The sequence below is a fragment of the Triticum aestivum genome, chromosome 3D, assembly GCF_018294505.1.
Source record: "Triticum aestivum cultivar Chinese Spring chromosome 3D, IWGSC CS RefSeq v2.1, whole genome shotgun sequence".
Taxonomy (NCBI): Eukaryota; Viridiplantae; Streptophyta; class Magnoliopsida; order Poales; family Poaceae; genus Triticum; species Triticum aestivum.
Genome location: NC_057802.1, coordinates 323187620 through 323209847, shown reverse-complemented (window position 1 = coordinate 323209847; position 22228 = coordinate 323187620). Strand labels below are relative to the sequence as shown.

Genomic DNA, 22228 nt, shown 5'->3' with positions numbered 1-22228 from the left:
CCCCTCTGGTCCGAATTGGACTAGGGAAGGGGGGGCGGCGCCCCCCTTTCCTTCTCCCTCTCCTCCTTCTTTTCCCCCTCCTAGTAGGAGTAGGAAAGGGGAGTCCTACTCCTACTACGAGGAGGACTCCTCCTCTCCTTGCGCGCCCCAAGGGCCGGCCGGCCTCCCCCCTTACTCCTTTATATACGGGGGCAGGGGGCACCCTAGAACACACAAGTTGATTGTTTCCAGCCGTGTGCGGTGCCCCCCTCCACCATAATCCACCTCAGTCATATCGTCGTAGTGCTTAGGCGAAGCCCTGCGCCGGTAGCTTCATCATCACCGTCATCACGCCGTCGTGCTGACGAAGCTCTCCCTCGACACTCTGCTGGATCATGAGTTCGTGGGATGTCACCGAGCCGAACGTGTGCAGATCGCGGAGGTGTCGTACTTTCGGTACTAGGATCGGTCGATCATGAAGACGTACGACTACATCAACCGCGTTGTCATAACGCTTCCGCTTACGGTCTACGAGGGTACGTGGACAACACTCTCCCCTCTCGTTGCTATGCATCACCATGATCTTGCGTGTGCGTAGGAATTTTTTTGAAATTACTACGTTCCCCAACATCATCAAACCACCTAAATGGGACCTACCCTATGAGGTCATTTGTGAGACTGATAACAATGTGGTAACTCCTGTCTTAGGACAACATGAAGGTAACAACCTTAATGTTATTTATTACGCTAATCATACTGTACGTGATACCCAAAGGAACTATGCTAAATATGATAAAGAATTGTATGTTGTAATATTTGCTTGTGAAAAGTTTAGGCCTTACATTGCAGAAACAAAATTCATTGTCTACATGGATCGTCAGGCAGTAAAGGACGTGCTCGCAAACAAAGACTAGAAGCCCAGATGCCAATGGGCTCTCCTTTAACTAGAATTCAACATGAAGATGCTAGACCAAAGCGAAATAGATGACACAAAGTTGAATGTTTCCTTTACCTACGAAAGTGAAGTAAACAATCAGAGGAGCGAGGTTTGTATTCCTTACGGTACTACCGTGACCCTAGACGGGATATTGACATGAACCTTTGGGAATATCGGATCGCCCACAATTTATACAATAACATCTCGTTCAAAGGTAGAGGTAATAAAGGTACGTGATTTTGATAAAAATAATAATTACACTAATAGTTTATACCTAAGCAAGTTTGACAGGCCGAATTCTTCATAAAAGTTGATGAAAAGGGAGAACAAGGTCGGGGCTAGAATGTTCCTAAAGAACAAGTCTTGGGAGAAGCGCAAAAGCAACACGTTCTACAGGTTTCTCTAAAGTCAAAAAATTCGGTTTCTGTGGCTTTGGGATAAAATTCTAAGAAGATTGGAAGTTTTTCTAGCTAGTACGAGCGCGGGTACGAGCGCAGTCTCTCATACCATCTCAGAACATGAGACCTACTATTACTCCCATCCGAACGAGGTACGACCCATGGGACAAGTGCTCATGCTCATACCATAGGCCATCCTTCTCTCTAGACTTGGAGTCCCTTTTTTCTTCGGTAAAAAAATGTGTGTTTCATATGTACCTATGGGGAGTACGACCGAGGGTAAGAGCGCTCGGGCTCGTACCTTAGGACGTCAAACATTCTGGAGATTTCACCGAAAAAGAAGGCGGTACGAGCCAGAGTACGAGCGCACCCGCTCGTACCTTGCGTCATCACTCGCACGGAAAAGCACGCTCATGTTTGGATTCTGCCTGATTTTGTTTGATTTGTTTCTTAATCTCTTTCAATTGTCCTTATCTCGTGAAAACCTATGACCTAACCCTCTTAGATACTGCTCCAAGTGCTCCCTTCTCCTCACAAATAAGAAAACCAATCTTGTTAGACCTTTTTCAAGTTTGTGTATAGAGAAGCCATGGCAAGTTCATGGGACGAGAGGCAAATCTCTTCCCACGAGGAGGAGGACTATGAACTCGAAGGCCGCTATTCACCACGTGGCTCAAAGAGGGAGAGGGCACGCCTGATAGAGATTAACGATTCTTTATTGGAGAAAGAGCCAGAGAGGTATCTTTGGAGATGAAGAGGACGAAGAAGAATAAGCAGACAAGAAACCATGTGGGATTCCCATTGAATCGGTAAAACTTGTTAGCACTAGTGATCGTGTCCACTTTGTTAAAAGCACTCCAACCACGGGTTAAAGGGTGAACAAGTCTTGAAGATGTGGCTCGAACGGTGGGTTCAACCACTGGCTGCCCGATCCCACCCATATATCTTTATACGGGTCAAGCGGATCCCACCCGGATGGCGCCAGGAGAGCTATGCGTGGACGAGTTGTTGGCTCATATTCACATCGCAACGAATCTGGAGGTGGAGAAGGTGCCGCTCGACATCATCATGGAGCCATGTGGCTCTATAAACCCACCAAGCGACGTAAGTTTCTTTTCTTGAGAGCGGATTTGTCTGGCTCCGACTTCCTAGTTGTTCCCCTTCTTCCTTTAACCTTGCCACTTTATAGGAGTTCACAACCTTCACGACTTTCCTATCCATATCGTCACTCCCTAGGCAAGCCTTGAGCCCGAACTTGGTGGGAAGAAGAAGGACGCACTTCAACGAGGAGGACGGTCCTGCAGATGGGGAGGATGCGCAGGAGGCCGCACTTCATGCAGACAAGCGGGCTTCAAAGAGGAGCCGAGGCGCAGATACCTCCGCTTCAGGGGCCCAATCGCAGGAGGGCCTCCGAGATGGTTCTCCGAAGAGACGGAGGATCGGGCATGCCTGGACTACTCTAGTGTCCCAGTTGCACTGGTCCAACCCATTGAGGTGGTGAAGCCCAAGAGGCCTCACACCACGTTTGCGCTTAGCAGGTATGTCTCCTAACTCTTCTTGATTTCCTTATTTATGCAGGCAAATTTGCTCACCAGGGCCGTTTGCTCTGGGCTCATGTACTTAGGCGTGTGCGCAACATTGACGATGACACAGTGGGGTCCACTGCTATGGGAAGTCGGCTGCTAAAGCCTCCGCGTCCAGCCCACAAAGGACTGAAGCCATTGTCCAGAGCGTGCCGTCAGAAGTTGCTCCTTCGGAGAGCGGTAAGCACCTTTCCCGTCTAGGGAGTTATGAAGGGTTTTACTATTTTGTCCTTTGGATGTAGGTATGCCGCCTCCATCCACTGACCCTAAGGTCATGACAGTCTCAGCTCCTATGTCGCAGGACCCGGATCAGGCTGTCATGGGCAAAGCAGAGCGGTGTTGCCCGGGGCTTGTACCGCTAAAGCCATGGGCGAAGTGGAGGCGGTGTTGTCTGGGGCCGTACCGCTGAAGCCATGGTCGAAGCGGACCTGAGAGGTCCAGGGCGGATATAGCTGAGGCCGCAGAGCCGCCCGTGAAGCCATTCGAGATGAGGCTCATCGACCCCTTCTCTCTTCAGCATCTTCGCTAGAGTTTGTTGTCGCTACCTCGAAGCCCGGTATCAGGGGGAGAGGAAGGGAGTCCTTCACATTGGTAATTCATGAACTTTGCCTTTTCCTAGCTTTCTCAAGCACCGCCGAACTAATCATCTTCTTTTAAGCCTCATCCTAATATCTCTCTCCTCCAGACTCGAGGCCCTATTTTTTTGCGTAATATCCAATCTCACGATGACATCAAGCGCCATGTGTAGTTTTTTTCAAGAACATTACCCGAGTGTTGCATGTCTTTTCCATTAAGAAGAGAGGGACGAGGTTCACAAATTACATGTGTAGGCGTACAGGCACTCTGACACCAATCCACCGTCGCAACAAATTGAAGTAACTAATGTACTTGAAAGTTATGACCACCATCCACCCTGGATCTATGCCATAGAGCCAACTCGGCCTGAATGTTGCTCACTACCACTGCCGGCGGGGAGGATTTATGATCAAACATACGGTTGTTCCTCTCGAGCCAAATGAAACGAAGTGTTGTCGCGATCGGTGTGTTAATGTCTCTCCGATGCCGAAGGGGAACGGCCAGGGTCGCCGTGGGCCACCATTCCGACAGGGACTAAGACACAACCGATCGCCATGTGTAGTTGCACCCTGTGGTCAGAGAAGATCGTTTTACGCTAGGACCGCAGCCTTTGACTAGTTCGCAGAAGCTTGTGGAAGAGGATTTGGCAAGGCTCCACATGGTCTGATCTTTCATTCCAAGCCTAGGCATTTTTGTTGCTGAAGTTAAACTGATGATAGTTAGCCTTGTTGCTGAAAATTTTAACTTGTACGCAAAGCAAAAAGGGGCACGCATTTGATCATTGTCTAGTTCGCGTCATTAACGGCTGCAAAGAAAGAGGAGTGAGAAAGAATGTGCATTGTGATGAAATTATCACGACTTGCTAGGCCCATTTTGCATGCACGGAATCCTTGTGAGAAGAACTGCGTTCCCCATAGATCCACCAATTTCTAAGCCATAGTTGATCCGGAAAAAGCTACTTAGAGCTGGTCTTCGAACAAACTGGCATGATCGCATCATGTCACAACTTTCCCTTCTCCGGAAACGGAAGCAGAATTGTGAGTAAGAGTCGTATAGCTTAGCCATTTTGCCCATTTGTTGTTTGTTGTTGTTGATAAACCATTTGAAGTCGCTTACCCTTGCGGCGGGGTTCTTCGAGTTGTAAACTTTATGATCTGGGAATCCAATACTTAAACAGCCAGGCCTGAAGCCTTTCTGCCAAAGAACAAGAAGAAAGTTGTTTCAAGAAAGAAAGAAAAGCCAAAAAGATCACCCACGAATAACACATTCTCATACCCACCATGACCTGCTAGTTCCATTGATTTGCAACTAATTTGTTACAAGTAAAAGTTCTGTAACAAGAAACAAAATTGAGAAAAAGGAGCTTGATGTATTACAAGAACTACAAAACATATGACCAGTAAGAATTATTACAAGGTGAATGCATACACAGGAGATCCATGGAACGCCGGCACGTCTCTGTCCTTCCGTCGCGACACGTAACGGAGACGATGGCCGCGCAGTTGCCGCAGATCGATCACCAAAAGGCCCGTAGAATCGCCAACGCCGCAAACGAACATACCGTGAAGTGGACGGCGCGGCTCCCATGCCTGGGCTGCGCGCTGGATGGCATGAACCCGGGGTCCTGCGGGTACATGCGCCCTTTGCCCGGCGCCGAGCCCCCGATCTGGATGTACCCCCCTGGCGGCGGCGGGCAGTTGGACACACCGGGGTAGGACGCCGGAGGCGGAGGGCTGTAGTAGTAGTACGGCGGCGGCGGCGGCAGCACGGGCACCGGCACCGTGCCCGTGCCGCACTCAGCGCACTTGACATCTCCGTCAACAGCCCCGGCCGTGGCCGCCGCGACGGCCAGGACCGCCAGCACGAGGAGCGGCGCCATTGCCCTTCCCATGGCCGGTCGCCGCATCCTATCCACGGTGAGCGTTCGGGCGTTGGCTACGAGGCTATACGAGCGAAAGTAGTGTGGCTCGGTAAGAAGCGCTATGGTGGTTATGGTGTGGCCGTGCTGGCCCTCCTCCCCGCCAGCCTTCTTATGATGCTGTCACGATCCACAAAGTAGGAGTAGAATGGAGGAGGAATATTAGTTGGGATTCGTTAGAACGGGGGCAGTAGGTTTGGAAGCAGAGGAAGGCGTAACTGTACTGCTGCATCAAGGAGGCAGGCAGCATTGGTACCTCCTGAGCTGGCGGCTAACCTCCGGTATGGCTCGAAAGCGACGACCATGTGCCGGCCGCTAAATCCGTGGGTCCGCGGATCAGGTCGGCCACATGCATGAGCGTGCATTATGGGAGCGAGCTCGGCGCGGCGGTGCGCGATGGATGCGTTCGCTGGAGGGGTGCCACCGACGCGCGCGGTGGTCGTCAACATGTGCATGTGCGGCTGCGAGGCGATCGCAGCGAGGACGACGACGCGTCAAGCAACAAGCTAGTACTAGCTGCTAGCGTCGTGCGAGTGTGGGGAACGTGGAGTCGTCGTTGGAGCCCAACTACGGGGAGCTTGGCTTAAAGTTGGCTTCGCCCCCGTACCAAGTTTGATAAAGCGGGAAGAAGCTTCCGATCTGTCCTCGTGTGTGCGGCTGCCATGTGACTGGATTCATCCATTGATCCTGGCCTGCTTGCTTGCTTGGCACGGATTTTTAATGCATTTTGCATGTTGCCGTGGAAACTCACTCTACACATGCTTGCTACTCATCAAGTGCGCTAGAATATTCTTCGCGGAGCTAGCTTAATAGTTTTTTCCAGGGTAAAGGGGATTGTACTGATTAAGTAAGAGTCACATTACAATCCCGAAGGAGAAGGCCTAAAATTTCTTCAGGGCCTGACCCTAACCATACTGCAGTTCGACCCTCGTGCTGACCAAATCTAGAGAAGATAGAGCAAGCTTAATACTAGTTGGGTTGGAAAAGGAAGGGATCTGTCAAATGTGTTCTCCCGGGGAAGGTCTGCTCCCATCCAGTGGTAGTATACCTTTTGGCCATTGGCCTCCTGTGATGCTAGCGACCACGAACTGGCTCCGGCGGACAGCCTCGAATCTGGCTCCGGCGGGCAGCCTCGAATCGGGTCCATCATCCCCAACCCCGTGAGACTTCATCTCTCGTGCGTAGGAGCTTGGCGGCTCCTTCCGTGTTGGCCGCCTGCGTGCCTTGCTCCAGGTGGGTGCCACACTGATGAAGATGGCAGTGACTAATGTCGAAAGATGAAGGACCCCAATAGCTGGCAAACATTCTCTGGGGCATGGCATTTACGAACAATTTTCATGACAATTTTAGTTATAGGGGGGTTGCCAATTTCTTCAGACTAATAGGACAATTTCTTCCTAGAGAAGGCATTTTTTTTCCCCAAAGTTGTCGAAATCGGCAAAGCTTCAGCCTAGCACTTTAAAAAGATCAAACATTAAACACCCCACACGACTCACCTACCTACAAAGGAGGAACTGGCCCTTACCGAACACCCTCACACAACTCTAAACTCGTGACTGTTTCCAGATGGTCCTACCCACTCTAACAAATACAGTAGATGTTACTCCCAATAGCTAGATTGTTCCCATAATAGATGTTACATATACAATATACTCCTACTCATTTGCAAAGACATACTCCCTCCGTTCCTAAATATTTGTCTTTTTAGAGATTTCAAATGAACTACCATATACGAATGTGTATAGACATATTTTAGAATGTAGATTCACTCATTTTGCTCCGTATGTAGTCACTTATTCGAATCTCTAGAAAGACAAATATTAATATTTAGGAACAGAGGGAGTACAATATACAGGGAGTACAATATACGTACTCATTAGCATCTTCCCAACTCAAAATTCCCAATTTTTTAGATGGGAACTGAAAAGACTATTTGCCATCTCAAAACCACCCATTCTTACTACAAGAAGCGAAAGTAAATACTCCCTCCGTCCCATAAGATAAGGATGTTTTTGACACTACACTAGTGTCAAAAACATCCTTATATTATGGGACAGAGGGAGTAGCTGTCACCAGAAAACAGGAAGTTAAATAAGTTTTTTCAAAATATCAGTGATCAAGTTTTAGATCCATAATATTACAGGTTACAACACTGAGCACAAAAAGATCAAAACTTATTCTGTGCTGGTCATATTGTAAGCAATGTCTGCAGAGGAGGTGTCCATGTCATTCAAGCCAAGCTCCTCATTCTGCTCCCAACTCCTCTCGTAGTCCTCAACTGCCATTCATAGTGATAAATACATTGAGTAAATCATAATTGCAGGTAATTAACAAAACTTCCACAGATCATTCAGACTTGAAATGCCAATGCATGAATGTCCCTTCACTGGTTTGAATAGTACATGATGCTGCATACAATTCATTGATTAGGCTAACTTACTGAGTAGCTGGCTGTCATCTTCTATCAAATCTGTGGCTGGAGCGACAAACGAAGCCGCTAACGCATCATCAATAATTAAGGTCCAGGGCTCTTGTAAACTCAGCAGCTGAAATTATACATTGCGTAAATGTTACTGAAATAGGTACGTAACATATTAATTCACAGTTGATTAGCCCAATCACACCCTTCCACTGAAAATAGTCAGCGATTTTCTAACCAGACCTCCAATCAAGTTTAGCATGAAACAAGGTTAGGAAAAACCAAAATAAGCAGGAAGGACTCAATACATTCTGAACAGGGTTGCTATCACAAAAATAAAATTGCCTCATGTTATAAGGAAAGAAACTCAAGACACTCAAGAACTGAGATGCTATAGAAGGAAAAGCACAGCCATAATCTTCTTCAGATTGGAGGTGAAGCAGCCCCTGCTGGAATAGATAGAACATTCGCGAAAAGAAACTGGTACCTTTGATAATCTTTGCTGGAAATCATCCCATTTCTTTTTCTTCCATTCATTTGTGCTATCACCCAATTGGAATCCATGAACCCGCTCCAGAGCTGCAGCCCCAAAATAGAACTTATCATTTGAGTTTGAGAAGAATAACGATTGCATCTATTTAGGTGTATTTCATATCGATATAAGTTGCATAAGCTATGTTGAATAAAGAAGTTTCCACAAACTCTGTTTAAAAAAAGACTTCCTGTAAAGAGCAGTTGGATGCTTAACAGCTCGAACTGAGATAAATGAGAACCACATGTTTCAATGATGATACTGGGGAACTGTTGACAAAACTGTGAGAGGGTATACACGTATTATGAGAGAAACATCGACTATACAGCATGGCTTCAAGACATTTCCATCTCATAACATTAAGAAATCCACTGTAGGTAGAAAAGTTGCTGTTGGCCAACACATTTTGTGACTAGAACTTATTGTACAGTCCATTTTGTCCCCATGAACTGAAGAAGAATGCGTAGTGTTGCGAACTTACCCTCACATATTTTCACAATTAAACCTTCAACTGTCGTGACAATACCACCCAATGTACCCATTGACAGCTCCAACTCAAGTTCAGGTACTTTCACAGCGGCAGAATCTGACTGAAGAGATCAAAGGGTAACTCAGAATCAAGTAATTTACACATCAGATGTTGATCCGAATACACCAAACTGTAACACAAGCTTGAAGATTCTTTAAAATATCAAAATCAGCCTTGTTAGTATGACAGAAAATTCAGCTAAGAGACGCATCAAGTTTCTTAACTATAGAAGAACCAAGTTAAACTTACCACCCCCTGAACCAGAAAGCAGTTCAAGGGCCGCCAATATACAAGAAAAGAACAAGATGGATGATCTTATGCACAGGTATTATACAGCTTAAAAACCTGCATGGCTGCATGCGACAGATAAACTAATACAACAACAAAAGAGTAATTTTCTGACCTTTATGACATCGCGAGAAAGATCTTTTACGTTTTGCACATGTAAGGTAATTTTCTTTCCTTTAGCCGGAATTTCACCGCCAGGCTTCAACTGATTGAGCAAAAAGAAAGCCTTAGTTTGAGTTCAGACATGTTACTAAGAACCAGCGACAGACAGTTTCTATATGAACAAAAACAGACATGACAATGAAACTGACCTCTGAGTTGCGATAACCACACAGGTCACATGAAGCTGCCATAACAATTACCTCACGGAAATACGGGATTTCCACCAAAGGTCAAGGATCACACGATACATCAAATACAGATTATCTGCAGCGTTACCTCCTCCAGATAGCGAGATTGGCCACACAACACTACATACAATCTATTTCGGAGATTGATCAAGCAAATAAACAAGTGTAACATAAACACCACATATAATCAATAAAATTCACAAAAATAGTCCATGTTCGGTGAAAAGGATACTTGTAGCAAAGAAACGAGTCACACATGCAGCTCCACAGGCTCCACATGTTGATGGCAAAGTATCAACCTGTCCAACTGAATTTTGTAAGGCGCAAATTAACTATTCCCACCGTTCCGAAATACTTGTCGTGGTTTTAGGAGGGACTAAATTCTTGATAACGGCATTGCCAAGCAACTGAACAGACATACCTCTTCTGGAGCTGTATACCTACACAGCGCTGCAGCAATTTCATCAGGGTTTCCCTGAGCAATAGCACGACGACCTGCAACAGCTCCAACTGAACCATGGGGCACCTTTGGTAACCCGCCAGAATTTGCCTCAACTGTTGAAGCATTCTGCAAAGGACCTCCGGATTCTCCGGTTGGTGGATCAACAAGAAAACCAAGTGCTGCTTGTTGTTCAGATGTCCTTTCATAGAAACTCACAGATAACAAAGCATCTGATGAAGGAGCATGCCTGTGAATTTATGCGGATTAATCAATATATGTCAAGTTATAAGTACTTTAAGCATGAACAGAGCTAATAGACACAAATATAAACTATTCTGTGCAACATAAGTCGTCACTCTATCGACTACAGGTTGCAAAAATGGTGCAAAGTGGAACCATGTTCTCTCAGTTCCATGATTAGAACTACATTATATAATTATAAATAACAAAAAGAGTGCAGAAATGGTAAAAGTGCACGTACAAAGTAGAACCAAGTCTTCCATTTCCATATCAAAATAAGTCATAAAATCCAAATTCTAGTCTCAAAAAATGAAGTCTACAACTAATCTTACGGGTTCTCGATGAAGCTGTTTCCAGCAGGATCATCAAGAACAAAGGTAAACGCAGCTTCTCCTGATCCAAGAGATCTCAATTTTATTAAAAACTGATCAATAGCTTCAGCTTTTTGAGGATCCGCTTTCTGCAGTTCCAAGAAGATGATAAGCATATCACTCGGTGACTCAATTTAAATTAAATTACTATAAGCATACAGGCCCAGAGGTTCACCTTTCTTTCATCTTGAAGCGCCTGCAACTCCTCCACAGCTCGCATAATAATCCCTTCCACCTAATTTATGATCCAAAATATTTAACAAACTAGCAATAAATAAAAATGAATTCGAAAGGAACCATTTCTTCAGAATTAATATACAAAATTCAGTGAAGCATACTGTTGAAAGTGTTCCACGTTGAGCTTCCGGAGGAATTTCAAAGTCCAGTTCCGGAATCTGTACGAAGTGTAAAATTATAACAGAATCAATGCATTGTGTGTATTTAGCATAAATGTATTAACAAGTAGATCAATATTAATACCTTGATAGTTGCTGAATCAGATTTGACGACCTGACGGTTCAGTACCTGTGCCAATACCGCTTGTTAATCACACTATGAAGATTACAAAAAAGACAGTAATATGTGTATGAATTTAAAACTGAAATAATGTCACAACTAAAAATACAATAACGAAACTACACAGCACAAGGGGAAAATGCAAAAAGAGTAAATTTGTAATTGTAGTAGGAATCACATCAATAATGGAACCACACATAACAAGCAAAAGAAGGGGCAAGATATACACCAATACTAGTGAATCTTAAAGTAACCACAGTTATATAGTAAAAAGCTAACATAAACTGCAATACAAATTAACAGGTGCAAAAGAACTAGTTGCAGTCTAAGTAAAGCTGTAACTTTATAAATAGAACAGTTCTATCATTAGGAGAAGTCACCATAGAGGAGTTCGAAGTGTACCAGTGTATTTATACAAACTAAAAATAAGTCGGTCCATGATTTATTTCTGATTTTATTACAGCAGCACATGGACGATAAGGACCATCATTTTCATATAAAAGTGCAAAAACACTAATCATACTTCATCTGACTTGCAAGATATGTTTGGGTATAACCCAAAGGCTGAATCTTACAAGCTGGTGGCTTGCAATTAATTTCCACTCTGTGGATACAGGATAGAATTCTCTTTGGATTTGAATCGTGTGTGTCGTGTTAGCAAGGTGAGATTGGACAGACGAATAAAGAGACAAGAACAGATCAATCCACTCTTCGAAATATTTGGGATATACAACTAAACAGACAGTAACATGATCAGTTGCTCGCAAGCGGGTTTAAAGCTCAGTTTGGCACCGCAATTACATTTCAAATTTACTTCCCCTTTCTGTCTGTGGATACAATATCTACTGGAACAAATTTGAGGTCATAACAACTAGTACATCCGACTGGAATTGGTAAAAAATATCATGTCACTAAACTAAATAGGTTCCATAGTATGGCGTGGAGTGGAACAGTTAACACAGTAACGGTTGAATCGAGTTATAGGCGCCCCTACAGAAACAGACCTCGTTCTGCCCTTGAGGGACCTCCAAGCGGTAGCAACATCCCTTGGGCTGGAGCTGTCCGGCAAACTGGACCTCGTTGTTCCTAATTCAGAAGCACACAGAACTCAGATATACACTTGCATGTGCAGAAGTACCCCGTAAATTATAGACGAGCATTGCATTACCTTTCATTGCAGTGCGGGCACTCGAAAGCCATCAGAACAACCTGCAGATTCACAAACGCAGCAGATTTACCCCCATTTTCCGATCAGAACAATCCGCTTTCGCAATGAGCGCAGAGCGCGCAGAAGCTCACCTCCCGGAAGTTGGGGATCGTAGTCAGCAGCAACCTCGTGGTGCCCTGACCAGAAGGAAAGTACGTCTCAGAACTCGTGACGAGTCAAGCCGAAACCAAAGGGAAGGGGGGATTAGGAGCGGTATCACAGGCAAGGTCAAGGCGCTTACATTCTCGCCGCAGCGCATGCAGAGAGACTCGATTTCGTGAAGCGCCTCATCGCCGCCCGCCGACTCCGCAGCGGAGCGGAGGTCCCTCACAACGCGCCCCTCGTCGCCGGAGCTGGCCATGGTCACGGGATGTCGGTGCGGGTTGGGCTTCTCGCGCGAAGGAGTGGTCTCCAGAAGACTCGCGGTCTCTTCTCTTCGCAGTGCTTGGTTTGGCGCTCGTGCTCGCGGTGGGAGGGCAAAGAAGTGCGGCGGGACCTATGCAGGAGAAAAGAACGGGAGAAAGGAGAGCAACCTAGTAGTCTCTCGAAAGAAGTCGACGCTGGCGGGTTGCTGGGCATGGGCCAAAGCTGGAGGAGTAAAAAGCAAAGACAAAACCAGCACAATTGTCATCTCATTCCTTTTTTTTGGCGGCAACAATTGTCATGTCATTTCTTTTTGCGGCAACAATTGTCATGTCATTAGCAACTAGAAGCTCACGCCGCGAAGAAACCCTGGAGAATAGTATTCCCAGTCCAGGTTTTCTAGACATAACATCAATGCTCGCATTTTACTAGATTTATTTAATGTCTTTGGTGATGTGCGTTCGCGTCTGTAACGATTTTCAATCTCAAAATAATGTGCTAGCTCAGTATCTCGAAAGCCGCTACGGAGAATGGTCTGCTCGCATCCCTTCCTGGCAAGCTCTCCGACACACGGGTCAGTCTGTATGCAGATGATGTTGTGATCTTTGCAAACCCAGATAGAGACGAAGTCGAGGCTCTCATGAGGATCCTCCAGCTCTTCGGTGACGCCACGGGGCTAAAGATCAACCAGGAGAAATCAACGGTCTCCGCAATCCGATGTGATGACCTGAACATGGCTGACATTCTTCAGAGTTTTGGCGGCAAACAGGTGGGCTTCCCCCTAAAGTATCTCGGGCTGCCGATCACCTTGGGGCGGCTAAGGATGGTGCAGCTGCAGTTTGTCCTGGACAGAATCAGATCAGGCCTCGCTGGATGGAAGGGCCAGCTCCTCACGGTGGCTGGCCGACGTACTCTGGTCAAGTACGTCCTGTCGGCCATGCCCACCTTTGCAATCATTGTCCTGCGAGCCCCGAAGAAATTTTTTGCGGAAGTGGACAAGATTAGATGAAAATTCCTGTGGGCACATGAGAAGGAGATCACCGACGGGACATGCAAAGTAAACTGGAACCAAGTCTGCTCCCCGACTGGGTCTGGCGGCCTTGGCCTCCACAACCTGGACAAGTTCAGCAGGGCCCTGCGCTTACGCTGGCTCTGGCTCGCCTGGGTCAGCCCGGAGAGACCAAGGGTTGGCACGGACCCCCCTGCGACGACAACGATCGACGGCTTTTCGAGGATTGCACAAAGATTATTGTGCACGAAGACCGCCGGGCAAACTTCTAGCACTCAAACTGGCTGGATACAGGGCCGCTCTACAGGCGTTTCACCGCGCTCTTCCAGCACGCCAGGAGGAAGATTAGGACGGTGGCCGAGGCCTTGCTCGACGTCCGGTGGATTGCCGATCTCCGTCATGGCAACCATGATGCCCTGGTGGAGGAGTTCGTCGGCCTCTGGCGAGCTGTCGGCTCGGCAGGTATCGCTCTGGAACCAGGGGTCCCGGACGTCATTCGGTGGACGGCGTCAAGCTCTGGCACTTACTCCACGTCCTCCGCCTACCTGGCTCAATGCAACATGTCCAGAAGACCGGACTTCACGCAATTATTCTGGAAGGCGTGGGCGCCGGCAAAAACAAAGATGTTCTTTTGGCTACTCCACCAAGATCGCCTATGGTGCAATGATAGGCTGCAACAAAGAGGTTGGCCGAACAGCTACTTTTGCGGCTTGTGTGCAAGGCACCTGGAATCATCTATGAACTTGTTCTGGGAATGCACCGTCTCCAGGGCGGTCTGGCTTGCTGCGGCCGCCTGGACCGGCTACGACGCTCTCCGCCCAGACAACTGGAGACCTGGCAGCAGCACCACCGCCACGGTGAGGGAGATCATCGCAAAAAACCCGGGTGAGGCGCGGAGGGGGATCAGGTCCATGATCGTGTTGATCGCCTGGGAGCTATGGCAGGAGCGAAACGAGGCAATTTTCAGAGGCAAGATACCATCGGCGCGCCACATTCTTACTGCAGTGTGGTGTGCCCTGGATCAATGGAGATTGGTTGGCGCCAAGCAACTCATGAGCCCCTTCGGGGATAGTCGGGAAATTGTAACCTAGAGGCTTTTCTTAGGATCTCTTTTTTGGGTCTTATCCTAACCGCCCACCTGATCACTTGATCACAATGTTTCCCGCCTTCTTTCTTCTAAATCGATGAAATGCCAGCAGCGCTGGATCTTTCAAAAAAAAGTATTTCGAAGATGCTCATGAGGTGAGGGTGTGCATGTGTGCTTTCATAGGGATGAGTGTATATGTGTACGTATGAGCATCTGCATCTGTATTGTCTTTAAAAAATACTAAGGCGCGTGCGTTTTCATCATACCGTTGTAAAATTGATTAGTTTTTTGGATGTTTAGTTTGTGTGTTTCTTTCATGACGTATATAAGAAAAATTCCTAGCCTCTGTGAATGTTTTACCTTTTAGAAAATCAAAATACAAATTGTATTAAAATATTCAATGATCAATGAAAAACAAAACAACAATGAAATCTTTATTGTCAGCTAACTCAAATGTAATTTGGCAAACTGATGCTAAATTATTGTTCGCCGCCTTGTCTTTTTATCCTGTTTGGTAACCACTTGGATAGGAGAATGGGACTTTGCACAAAAGAGTTTATGAAAGGATTAGACATGAGAAGTAGATTCTTACTCGCATTCCTTGTTTGGTATATGATCGGAATTGGTGTAGGATGAAACTTTGTCCACAAATTAACAAGGTATCCCATGGGAAGAAAACGATGAGAATTGACTTGCTCAACTCTCATTTTATTTCCCACTCAAACTCCTATCCCCTCTAACCAATCAGTAGACTTTTAATGCTCTCACCCCTCAACTCCCATTCTTCATCTCCCATTTCTACGAACTGGACACGCTATAAGGTTTGTGTCAAAGTGTTGTAGGGTGAAACCCTAAGATGGATCTTTTCACACTTGGAGGGGGAAAAGGGATGAACACCAAGAACACAAAGAGGAATTCACTCCAACAAAACCCAATCACACATCCACTAGAAGAGCAAACACATAGATCCACAAGATTACAAGCACAATCAAAGGAAACAAGCACTAGATAAAGTTCTTCCCACTCCTAAGAGATGAGGTCTTGGTGATAGTCTTCTCCAAGAGGAGGCCTTGAAATCCACAAGCGGATCCTCTCCAAAGAGGTCTTGGTCTCCAAGAGGAGGGTAAATATGAGCAAATCTCTCTCAAGATCTATCCAATACTTTGCTAACCCTAAACATGACCGTAGGTACGAAATATATAGGCTTGGGGACGAAGTGGAGGCCCAACAGCCAAACCTAGTCGGCCATCCTGTAGGGCCCGTGCGCACGGGGGTCCTGTATGCACGGTAGACGCCCGTGCGCACGGGGTGCTACAGCGGCCCAGGCCCGTGCGCACGGGGTTTGGAGCCCATGCGCACGGGGGTGCGCGTCTCGTGTCCAGTAGCCTCCTGGGCGGCCTATGCGCACGAGGTCTCTGGGGCCTGTGGGCACGGGGTCGCCTGGGAGGTGCAGAACTGCTGCGGCTGGTCTCCTTCTCCTTCCTCGTGGCCTTGGGGTGTTCCTCCTCTTCCTTTGGGCTGCTCCTCACCAGCTTGGGGACGTTGGTCTTCGTACCTAAGGACACATAGAGCATTTTGGTGAGGTAGCAAGCAAGTTCTGCTCGTGTCCATATGCATGTCAAGTAGGAAGGAGTTCACCTCGGTTTCCATTGCACGTGCTCGAGCTCTTGTCATAGGTCCACATGGTGCTTAATACGTTGGTGTAGAGTCCATGGGGGTGATGGAAGGATGCTCCGCATCATCTCCCCGCCCCCCTGGGAGAGATCTGTCCGCGGATCGTGATCTTCATCACCATGGTACTTGGCCAAGTCCTTGACATTGAAGATGTCGCTTACGTTGTACTTGTCGCGTGGGATGTCGATCTTGTAGGTGTTGTCATTGTAGCGTGCTAGCACCTTGAATGGTCCATTGGCTAGTGGTAGTAGTTTGGACTTGCATTCGTTGGGGAAGCGGTCTTTGCAAAGATGAAGCCATACGAGATCTCCCGTTTGGAACACTATTGGTGTCTTGTTGATGTTGAGCTTGGTGGCGAGACGTTGTACTTGGCGCTCGATTGTGGACCTTGTATCTTTATGCATCTTCTTGAGAAAACTTGCCCTTGCACTCGCATCCATGTTCGCACGTTCTTGGAGCAGAAGAGGTAGAATGTCCAATGGGGACAATGGGTTGAAGTCGTAGACAACCTCGAAGGGGGACTTGAGTGTTGAGCTCGATTGTAGGCGCACTCGGCGATGGGTAAGCACTCCTCCCACTCCTTGATGTTCTTCTTGATCAACACGCGTACGAGAGTAGAAAGCGTCGGGTTGGTAACGTCGGTTTGGCCGTCGGTTTGTGGATGATAGGCCGTCGAGAATAGAAGCTTGATGTCGAGCTTGGCGCATAGTGTCTTTCAAAAGTAGCTTAGGAACTTGACGTCGCGGTTCGACACAATGGCCCTTGGCACTCCATGTAGTCTCAAGATTTCCTTAACAAAAAATATTTGCAACATGTGAAGCATCGTCTATCTTATTGCATGGGATGAAATGTGCCATTTTTGAGAATTGGTCCACAACTACAAATACGGAATCCTTTCCATTTTGAGTCCTAGGCAAACTAAGCACGAAATCCATACTAATATCTTACCATGGTTGATATGGAATTGAAAGTGGCATATGTAAACCATGAGTTTGAGCTTGTGAATTAGCTTTGCGACATGTAGAACATCGGTTGGTGAAGCGTGCCACGTCACGGAACATCTTTGGCCAAAAGCACTTGTTGGAGAGTGTGGCAAAGGTCTTGTCGCGTCTAAAATGTCCCATAAGTCCACCTCCGCGAGCCTCTTGCAAAAGCAACAAACGAAGAGAAGACTCGGGTATACAAAGTTTGTTAGCGCGCATAAGGTAGCCATTCTTGAGGTAATAGTTCTCCCAACAAGTGTTAGCAATACATTTTGCAAAAGGAATTGCAAATGATGGGTAATGGACATAAAGATCTTTAACATGCTCAAAGCCAATAACATTCAACTCAAGTTGACTAACTAACATGCATTTGTGGGAAAGAGCGTCCGCCACAACATTTTCTCTACCCTTAATGTACTTTATCACATAAGGAAAAGATTCAATAAATTCACTCCATTTAGCATGTCGTTTATTCAACTTGGTTTGACCTTTAAGGTACTTTAGTGCACTAAAAAAAGACACGTCTGTGACATTTTGGGCCGAACAAAAAAACTTTATGTCATACTTATGACATTTCTATGACGATAATTATGACAAAACCCGGTATCATCATAGATGTGGTGGGCTCCTACTTCTATGACAAAAATTCATGACAGAAAATGGGCTTTTCATCCTGGACGGGCCGGAGACGCAGCTGCATGACATTCTTTGGGCCGTCCATGACGAAAAAAACCATGGTAGAAGCAAGGGCTAGGAAAATATCGGGGAGTTCCCGGTTACGGTGGGTGGTCGGGGGCCGAGCGATGCGCGTTTCTCTCATACGTACGCGCATGTGTGCGAGGCATTGCGCTCTAACTGAACCCGAGCGAGGCGTTGGGCTCTAACTGAACCCGAGCGATTGCACTGCAGGCTACGCGGTACTGAACCCGAGCGATCGATCGATCCCTTGCTGTTAACTGAACCCGAGTGATTCCTTCGCTACTGCTGCTAACTGAAGCCGATTGATGCTGCCTCTGGATGAACAGTGAATGTTGTTGGGGGGGGTTGGATGAATAGTTCCCTGTGGGGGGTTGGATCAACAGGACCCCGTGGTAGTAGAGGCCGTTGCCGCTGGATGAACAGTACCCCAATCGATCGAGCCGGTGGATGAACGGGACCCCATGGAGGGCTGGATGAACAGGACGACCCCATGGGGGCTGGATGAACAGTAGCCGGTGGAGGGCTGGATGAACAGTAGCCTATGGAGGGGTGGTTGAACAGAACCCCGTGGAGAGGGTTGGTTGAACAGTAGCCGGTGGAGGAGCGCGCGGTGGAGGCTGAATGAACAGGAGTCTGTGGATGAACAGTCGCAGGTGAAGGCTGGAGGAGGTCGACGGTGGATGAACAGTAGCCCGTGGAGGCAGTCGACGGTGGATATGAACAGTATCCCGTGGAGTCCCGTTTTGCGGTACGCCACACCCCTCCCGATGAACAGGACCCCCGTTTCGACCGTAGCGCTCCAACACAAGTCTGTTTCCTCCGTTTTCCGGTACGCTACTCCCCTTCCGATCAACAGGACCCCGTTACCACCGTAGGAGGTCTGTTTCCTCCGTTTTGCGGTATGCCAGACCCATCCCGATGAACAGGATCCCGTTTCGACCATGGCCGGTCGAACACAAGGCCGTTTCCTCCGTTCTGCGGTACGCCAGGCCTCGTTTCCATCGGCTGTTCCGTCCAAGCCAGTTGGCTCCCGATGAACAGCACGCGTTCCGTTGCCTCATGATGAACACGACGCATTCCGTTGCCTCCCCATGAACACGACGACGACGCAGTTTCTCCGTTCCGACCCAGCCATGTACACGAGCCCTGGCCATACGTATGCGCGAGTAGGCGTTCGAGACCGCGCCCGTATGTACGTACGTGGCTGTATTTACTTTCTTGCACTCTGGCCACTGTATGTACGTGTACATGCTATGTGCGCGCTTCTACTACGACACGTGCGCACCACTACATCGACCAGTATGTACGTACTGTTGGGAATCGTAGCATAATTTAAAATTTTCCTACGCTCACCAAGATGCATCTATGGAGTCTACTAGCAACGAGGGGAAAGGAGTGCATCTACATACCCTTGTAGATCGCGAGCAGAAGCGTTCCAATGAACGTGGATGACGGAGTCGTACTCGCCGTGATCCAAATCACCGATGACCGAGTGCCGAACGGACGGCACCTCCGCGTTCAACACACGTACGGTGCAGCGACGTCTCCTCCTTCTTGATCCAGCAAGGGGAAAGGAGAGGTTGATGGAGATCCAGCAGCACGACGGCGTGGTGGTGGATGTAGCGGGTCTCCGGCAGGGCTTCGCCAAGCTTCTGCGAGAGAGAAAGAGGTGTTGCAGGGGAGGAGGGAGGCGCCCAAGGCTGTAGGTTGCTGCCCTCCCTCCCCCCTTTATATAGGCACCCTTGGGAGGGGGGCCGGCCAAAACCCATCTAGGGTTGGGGGCGGCGGCCAAGGGGTGGAAAGGGGTGCCTTGCCCCCCAAGGCAAGGGGGAAGTCCCCCCACCCTAGGGTTCCCAACCCTAGGCGCATGGGGGGAGGCCCATGGGGGGCGCCCAGCCCACTAGGGGCTGGTTCCCTTCCACTTTCAGCCCATGGGGCCCTCCGGGATAGGTGGCCCCACCCGGTGGACCCCCGGGACCCTTCCGGTGGTCCTGGTACAATACCGGTAACCCTCGAAACTTTCCCGGTGGCCGAAACTGGACTTCCTATATATAATTCTTCACCTCCGGACCATTCCGGAACCTCTCGTGACATCCGGGATCTCATCCGGGACTCCGAACAACTTTCGGGTTTCCGCATACATATATCTCTACAACCCTAGCGTCACCGAACCTTAAGTGTGTAGACCCTACGGGTTCGGGATTCATGCAGACATGACCGAGACGCCTCTCCGGTCAATAACCAACAGCGGGATCTGGATACCCATGTTGGCTCCCACATGTTCCACGATGATCTCATCGGATGAACCACGATGTCGAGGATTCAGTCAATCCCGTATGCAATTCCCTTTGTCAAACGGTATGTTACTTGCCCGAGATTCGATCGTCGGTATCCCAATACCTTGTTCAATCTCGTTACCGGCAAGTCTCTTTACTCGTACCGCAATGCATGATCCCGTGACTAACGCCTTAGTCACATTGAGCTCATTATGATGATGCATTACCGAGTGGGCCCAGAGATACCTCTCCGTCACACGGAGTGACAAATCCCAGTCTCGATCCGTGCCAACCCAACAGACACTTTCGGAGATACCCGTAGTGCACCTTTATAGTCACCCAGTTACGTTGTGACGTTTGGCACACCCAAAGCACTCCTACGGTATCCGGGAGTTGCACGATCTCATGGTCTAAGGAAAAGATACTTGACATTGGAAAAGCTCTAGCAAACGAAACTACACGATCTTTTATGCTATGCTTAGGATTGGGTCTTGTCCATCACATCATTCTCCTAATGATGTGATCCCGTTATCAACGACATCCAATGTCCATGGTCAGGAAACCGTAACCATCTATTGATCAACGAGCTAGTCAACTAGAGGCTTACTAGGGACATGGTGTTGTCTATGTATCCACACATGTATCTGAGTTTCCTATCAATACAATTCTAGCATGGATAATAAACGATTATCATGAATAAGGAAATATAACAATAACCAATTTATTATTGCCTCTAGGGCATATTTCCAACAGTCTCCCACTTGCACTAGAGTCAATAATCTAGTTCACATCACCATGTGATTAACACTCACTGGTCACATCACCATGTGACCAACATCTAAAGAGTTTACTAGAGTCAACAATCTAGTTCACATCACTATGTGATTAACACTCAATGTGTTCTGGTTTGATCATGTTATGCTTGTGAGAGAGGTTATTAGTCAACGGGTCTGAACCTTTCAGAACCGTGTGCTTTACGAATATCTATGTCATCTTGTGGATGCTACCACGCGCTATTTGGAGCCATTTCAAATAATTGCTCTACTATACGAATCCGGTTTACTACTCAGAGTCATCCGGATTAGTGTCAAAGTTCGCATCGACGTAACCCTTTACGACGAACTCCTTTCCACCTCCATAATCGAGAAAATTCCTTAATCCACTAGGTACTAAGGATAAGTTCGACCGCTGTCATGAGATCCTTTCCCGGATCACCATTGTACCCTCTTGACCAACTCATGGCAAGGCACACTACATGTGCGGTACACAGCATAGCATACTATAGAGCCTACGTCTAAAGCATAGGGGACGACCTTCGTCCTTTCTCTATCTTCTGCTGTGGTCAGGTCTTGAGTCTCACTCAATACTCACACCTTGTAACACAGCCAAGAACTCCTTCTTTGCTGATCTATTTTGAACTCTTTCAAAATCATGTCAAGGTGTGCTGTCTTTTGAAAGTATCATCAGGCGTCTTGATCTATCTCTATGGATCTTGATGCCCAATATGTAAGCAGCTTTATCCAGGTCTTCCTTTGAAAAACTCCTTTCAAACAACCCTTTATGCTTTCCAGAAATTTTACATCATTTCGGATCAACAATATGTCATTCACATATACTTATCAGAAATGTTGTAGCGCTCCCACTCACTTTATTGTAAATACAAGTTTCTAACAAACTTTGTATAAACCCAAAAACTTTGATCACTCCATCAAAGCGTATATTCTGACTCCGAGATGCTTGCTCTAATCCATGGAAGGATCGCTGGAGCTAGCATACCTTTTAGCATCCTTAGGATCGACAAAACCTTTCTGATTGTATCACATACAACCTTTCCTTACGAAAACTGGTAAGG

At 47.4% G+C, this 22228-nt stretch overlaps 3 protein-coding genes across 4 annotated transcripts; 1 reads left to right on the top strand and 2 right to left on the bottom strand.

Annotated features, from left to right (window-relative positions):
* Positions 1-2261: 2261 nt before the first annotated feature.
* Positions 2262-4271, top strand: LOC123078661 (uncharacterized). Of its 2 annotated transcripts, none has more exons than XM_044501247.1 (4): positions 2262-2418; positions 2551-2852; positions 2968-3077; positions 3199-4271. In XM_044501247.1, exons 1-4 carry the CDS (start codon positions 2290-2292, stop codon positions 3327-3329), a joined length of 672 nt encoding a protein of 223 aa, XP_044357182.1. In that variant the 5' UTR covers positions 2262-2289; the 3' UTR covers positions 3330-4271. The 2 variants fall into 2 exon arrangements, with proteins under 2 accessions (XP_044357182.1, XP_044357181.1); XM_044501246.1 differs by having other exon boundaries at positions 2275-2418; positions 2939-3077.
* Positions 4272-4745: 474 nt separating this feature from the next.
* On the bottom strand, positions 4746-5696 carry LOC123078662 (neural Wiskott-Aldrich syndrome protein). Its single transcript, XM_044501248.1, has one exon. The coding sequence runs from the start codon at positions 5377-5379 to the stop codon at positions 4990-4992; it is 390 nt and encodes a 129-aa protein (XP_044357183.1). The 5' UTR covers positions 5380-5696; the 3' UTR covers positions 4746-4989.
* Positions 5697-7478: 1782 nt separating this feature from the next.
* On the bottom strand, positions 7479-12831 carry LOC123078660 (zinc finger protein ZPR1). Its single transcript, XM_044501245.1, has 16 exons — positions 12527-12831; positions 12378-12422; positions 12247-12287; positions 12083-12164; positions 11043-11087; positions 10901-10957; positions 10738-10797; positions 10524-10651; positions 9931-10198; positions 9742-9808; positions 9471-9541; positions 9275-9364; positions 8824-8932; positions 8298-8389; positions 7832-7937; positions 7479-7669 (listed from the first exon to the last, which is right to left on the bottom strand). Exons 1-16 carry the CDS (start codon positions 12644-12646, stop codon positions 7566-7568), a joined length of 1485 nt encoding a protein of 494 aa, XP_044357180.1. The 5' UTR covers positions 12647-12831; the 3' UTR covers positions 7479-7565.
* Between the last annotated feature and the right edge of the window lie 9397 nt (positions 12832-22228).

What these genes read in the sequence shown, in the direction of transcription:
- LOC123078662 (XM_044501248.1), bottom strand. Translation starts at nt 5,379, where the DNA reads ATGCGGCGACCGGCCATGGGAAGGGCAATGGCGCCGCTCCTCGTGCTG.
- LOC123078661 (XM_044501246.1), top strand. Translation starts at nt 2,290, where the DNA reads ATGGCGCCAGGAGAGCTATGCGTGGACGAGTTGTTGGCTCATATTCAC. An exon ending in ACCACGTTTGCGCTTAGCAG is followed by an intron (nt 2,853 to 2,938) that starts GTATGTCTCCTA and finishes TCATGTACTTAG; the next exon opens with GCGTGTGCGCAACATTGACG. An exon ending in AGTTGCTCCTTCGGAGAGCG is followed by an intron (nt 3,078 to 3,198) that starts GTAAGCACCTTT and finishes CCTATGTCGCAG; the next exon opens with GACCCGGATCAGGCTGTCAT.
- LOC123078660 (XM_044501245.1), bottom strand. Translation starts at nt 12,646, where the DNA reads ATGGCCAGCTCCGGCGACGAGGGGCGCGTTGTGAGGGACCTCCGCTCC. An exon ending in CGCTTCAAGATGAAAGAAAG is followed by an intron (nt 10,652 to 10,737) that starts GTGAACCTCTGG and finishes TTGGAACTGCAG; the next exon opens with AAAGCGGATCCTCAAAAAGC. An exon ending in AACAGCTTCATCGAGAACCC is followed by an intron (nt 10,199 to 10,523) that starts GTAAGATTAGTT and finishes ATAAATTCACAG; the next exon opens with GCATGCTCCTTCATCAGATG.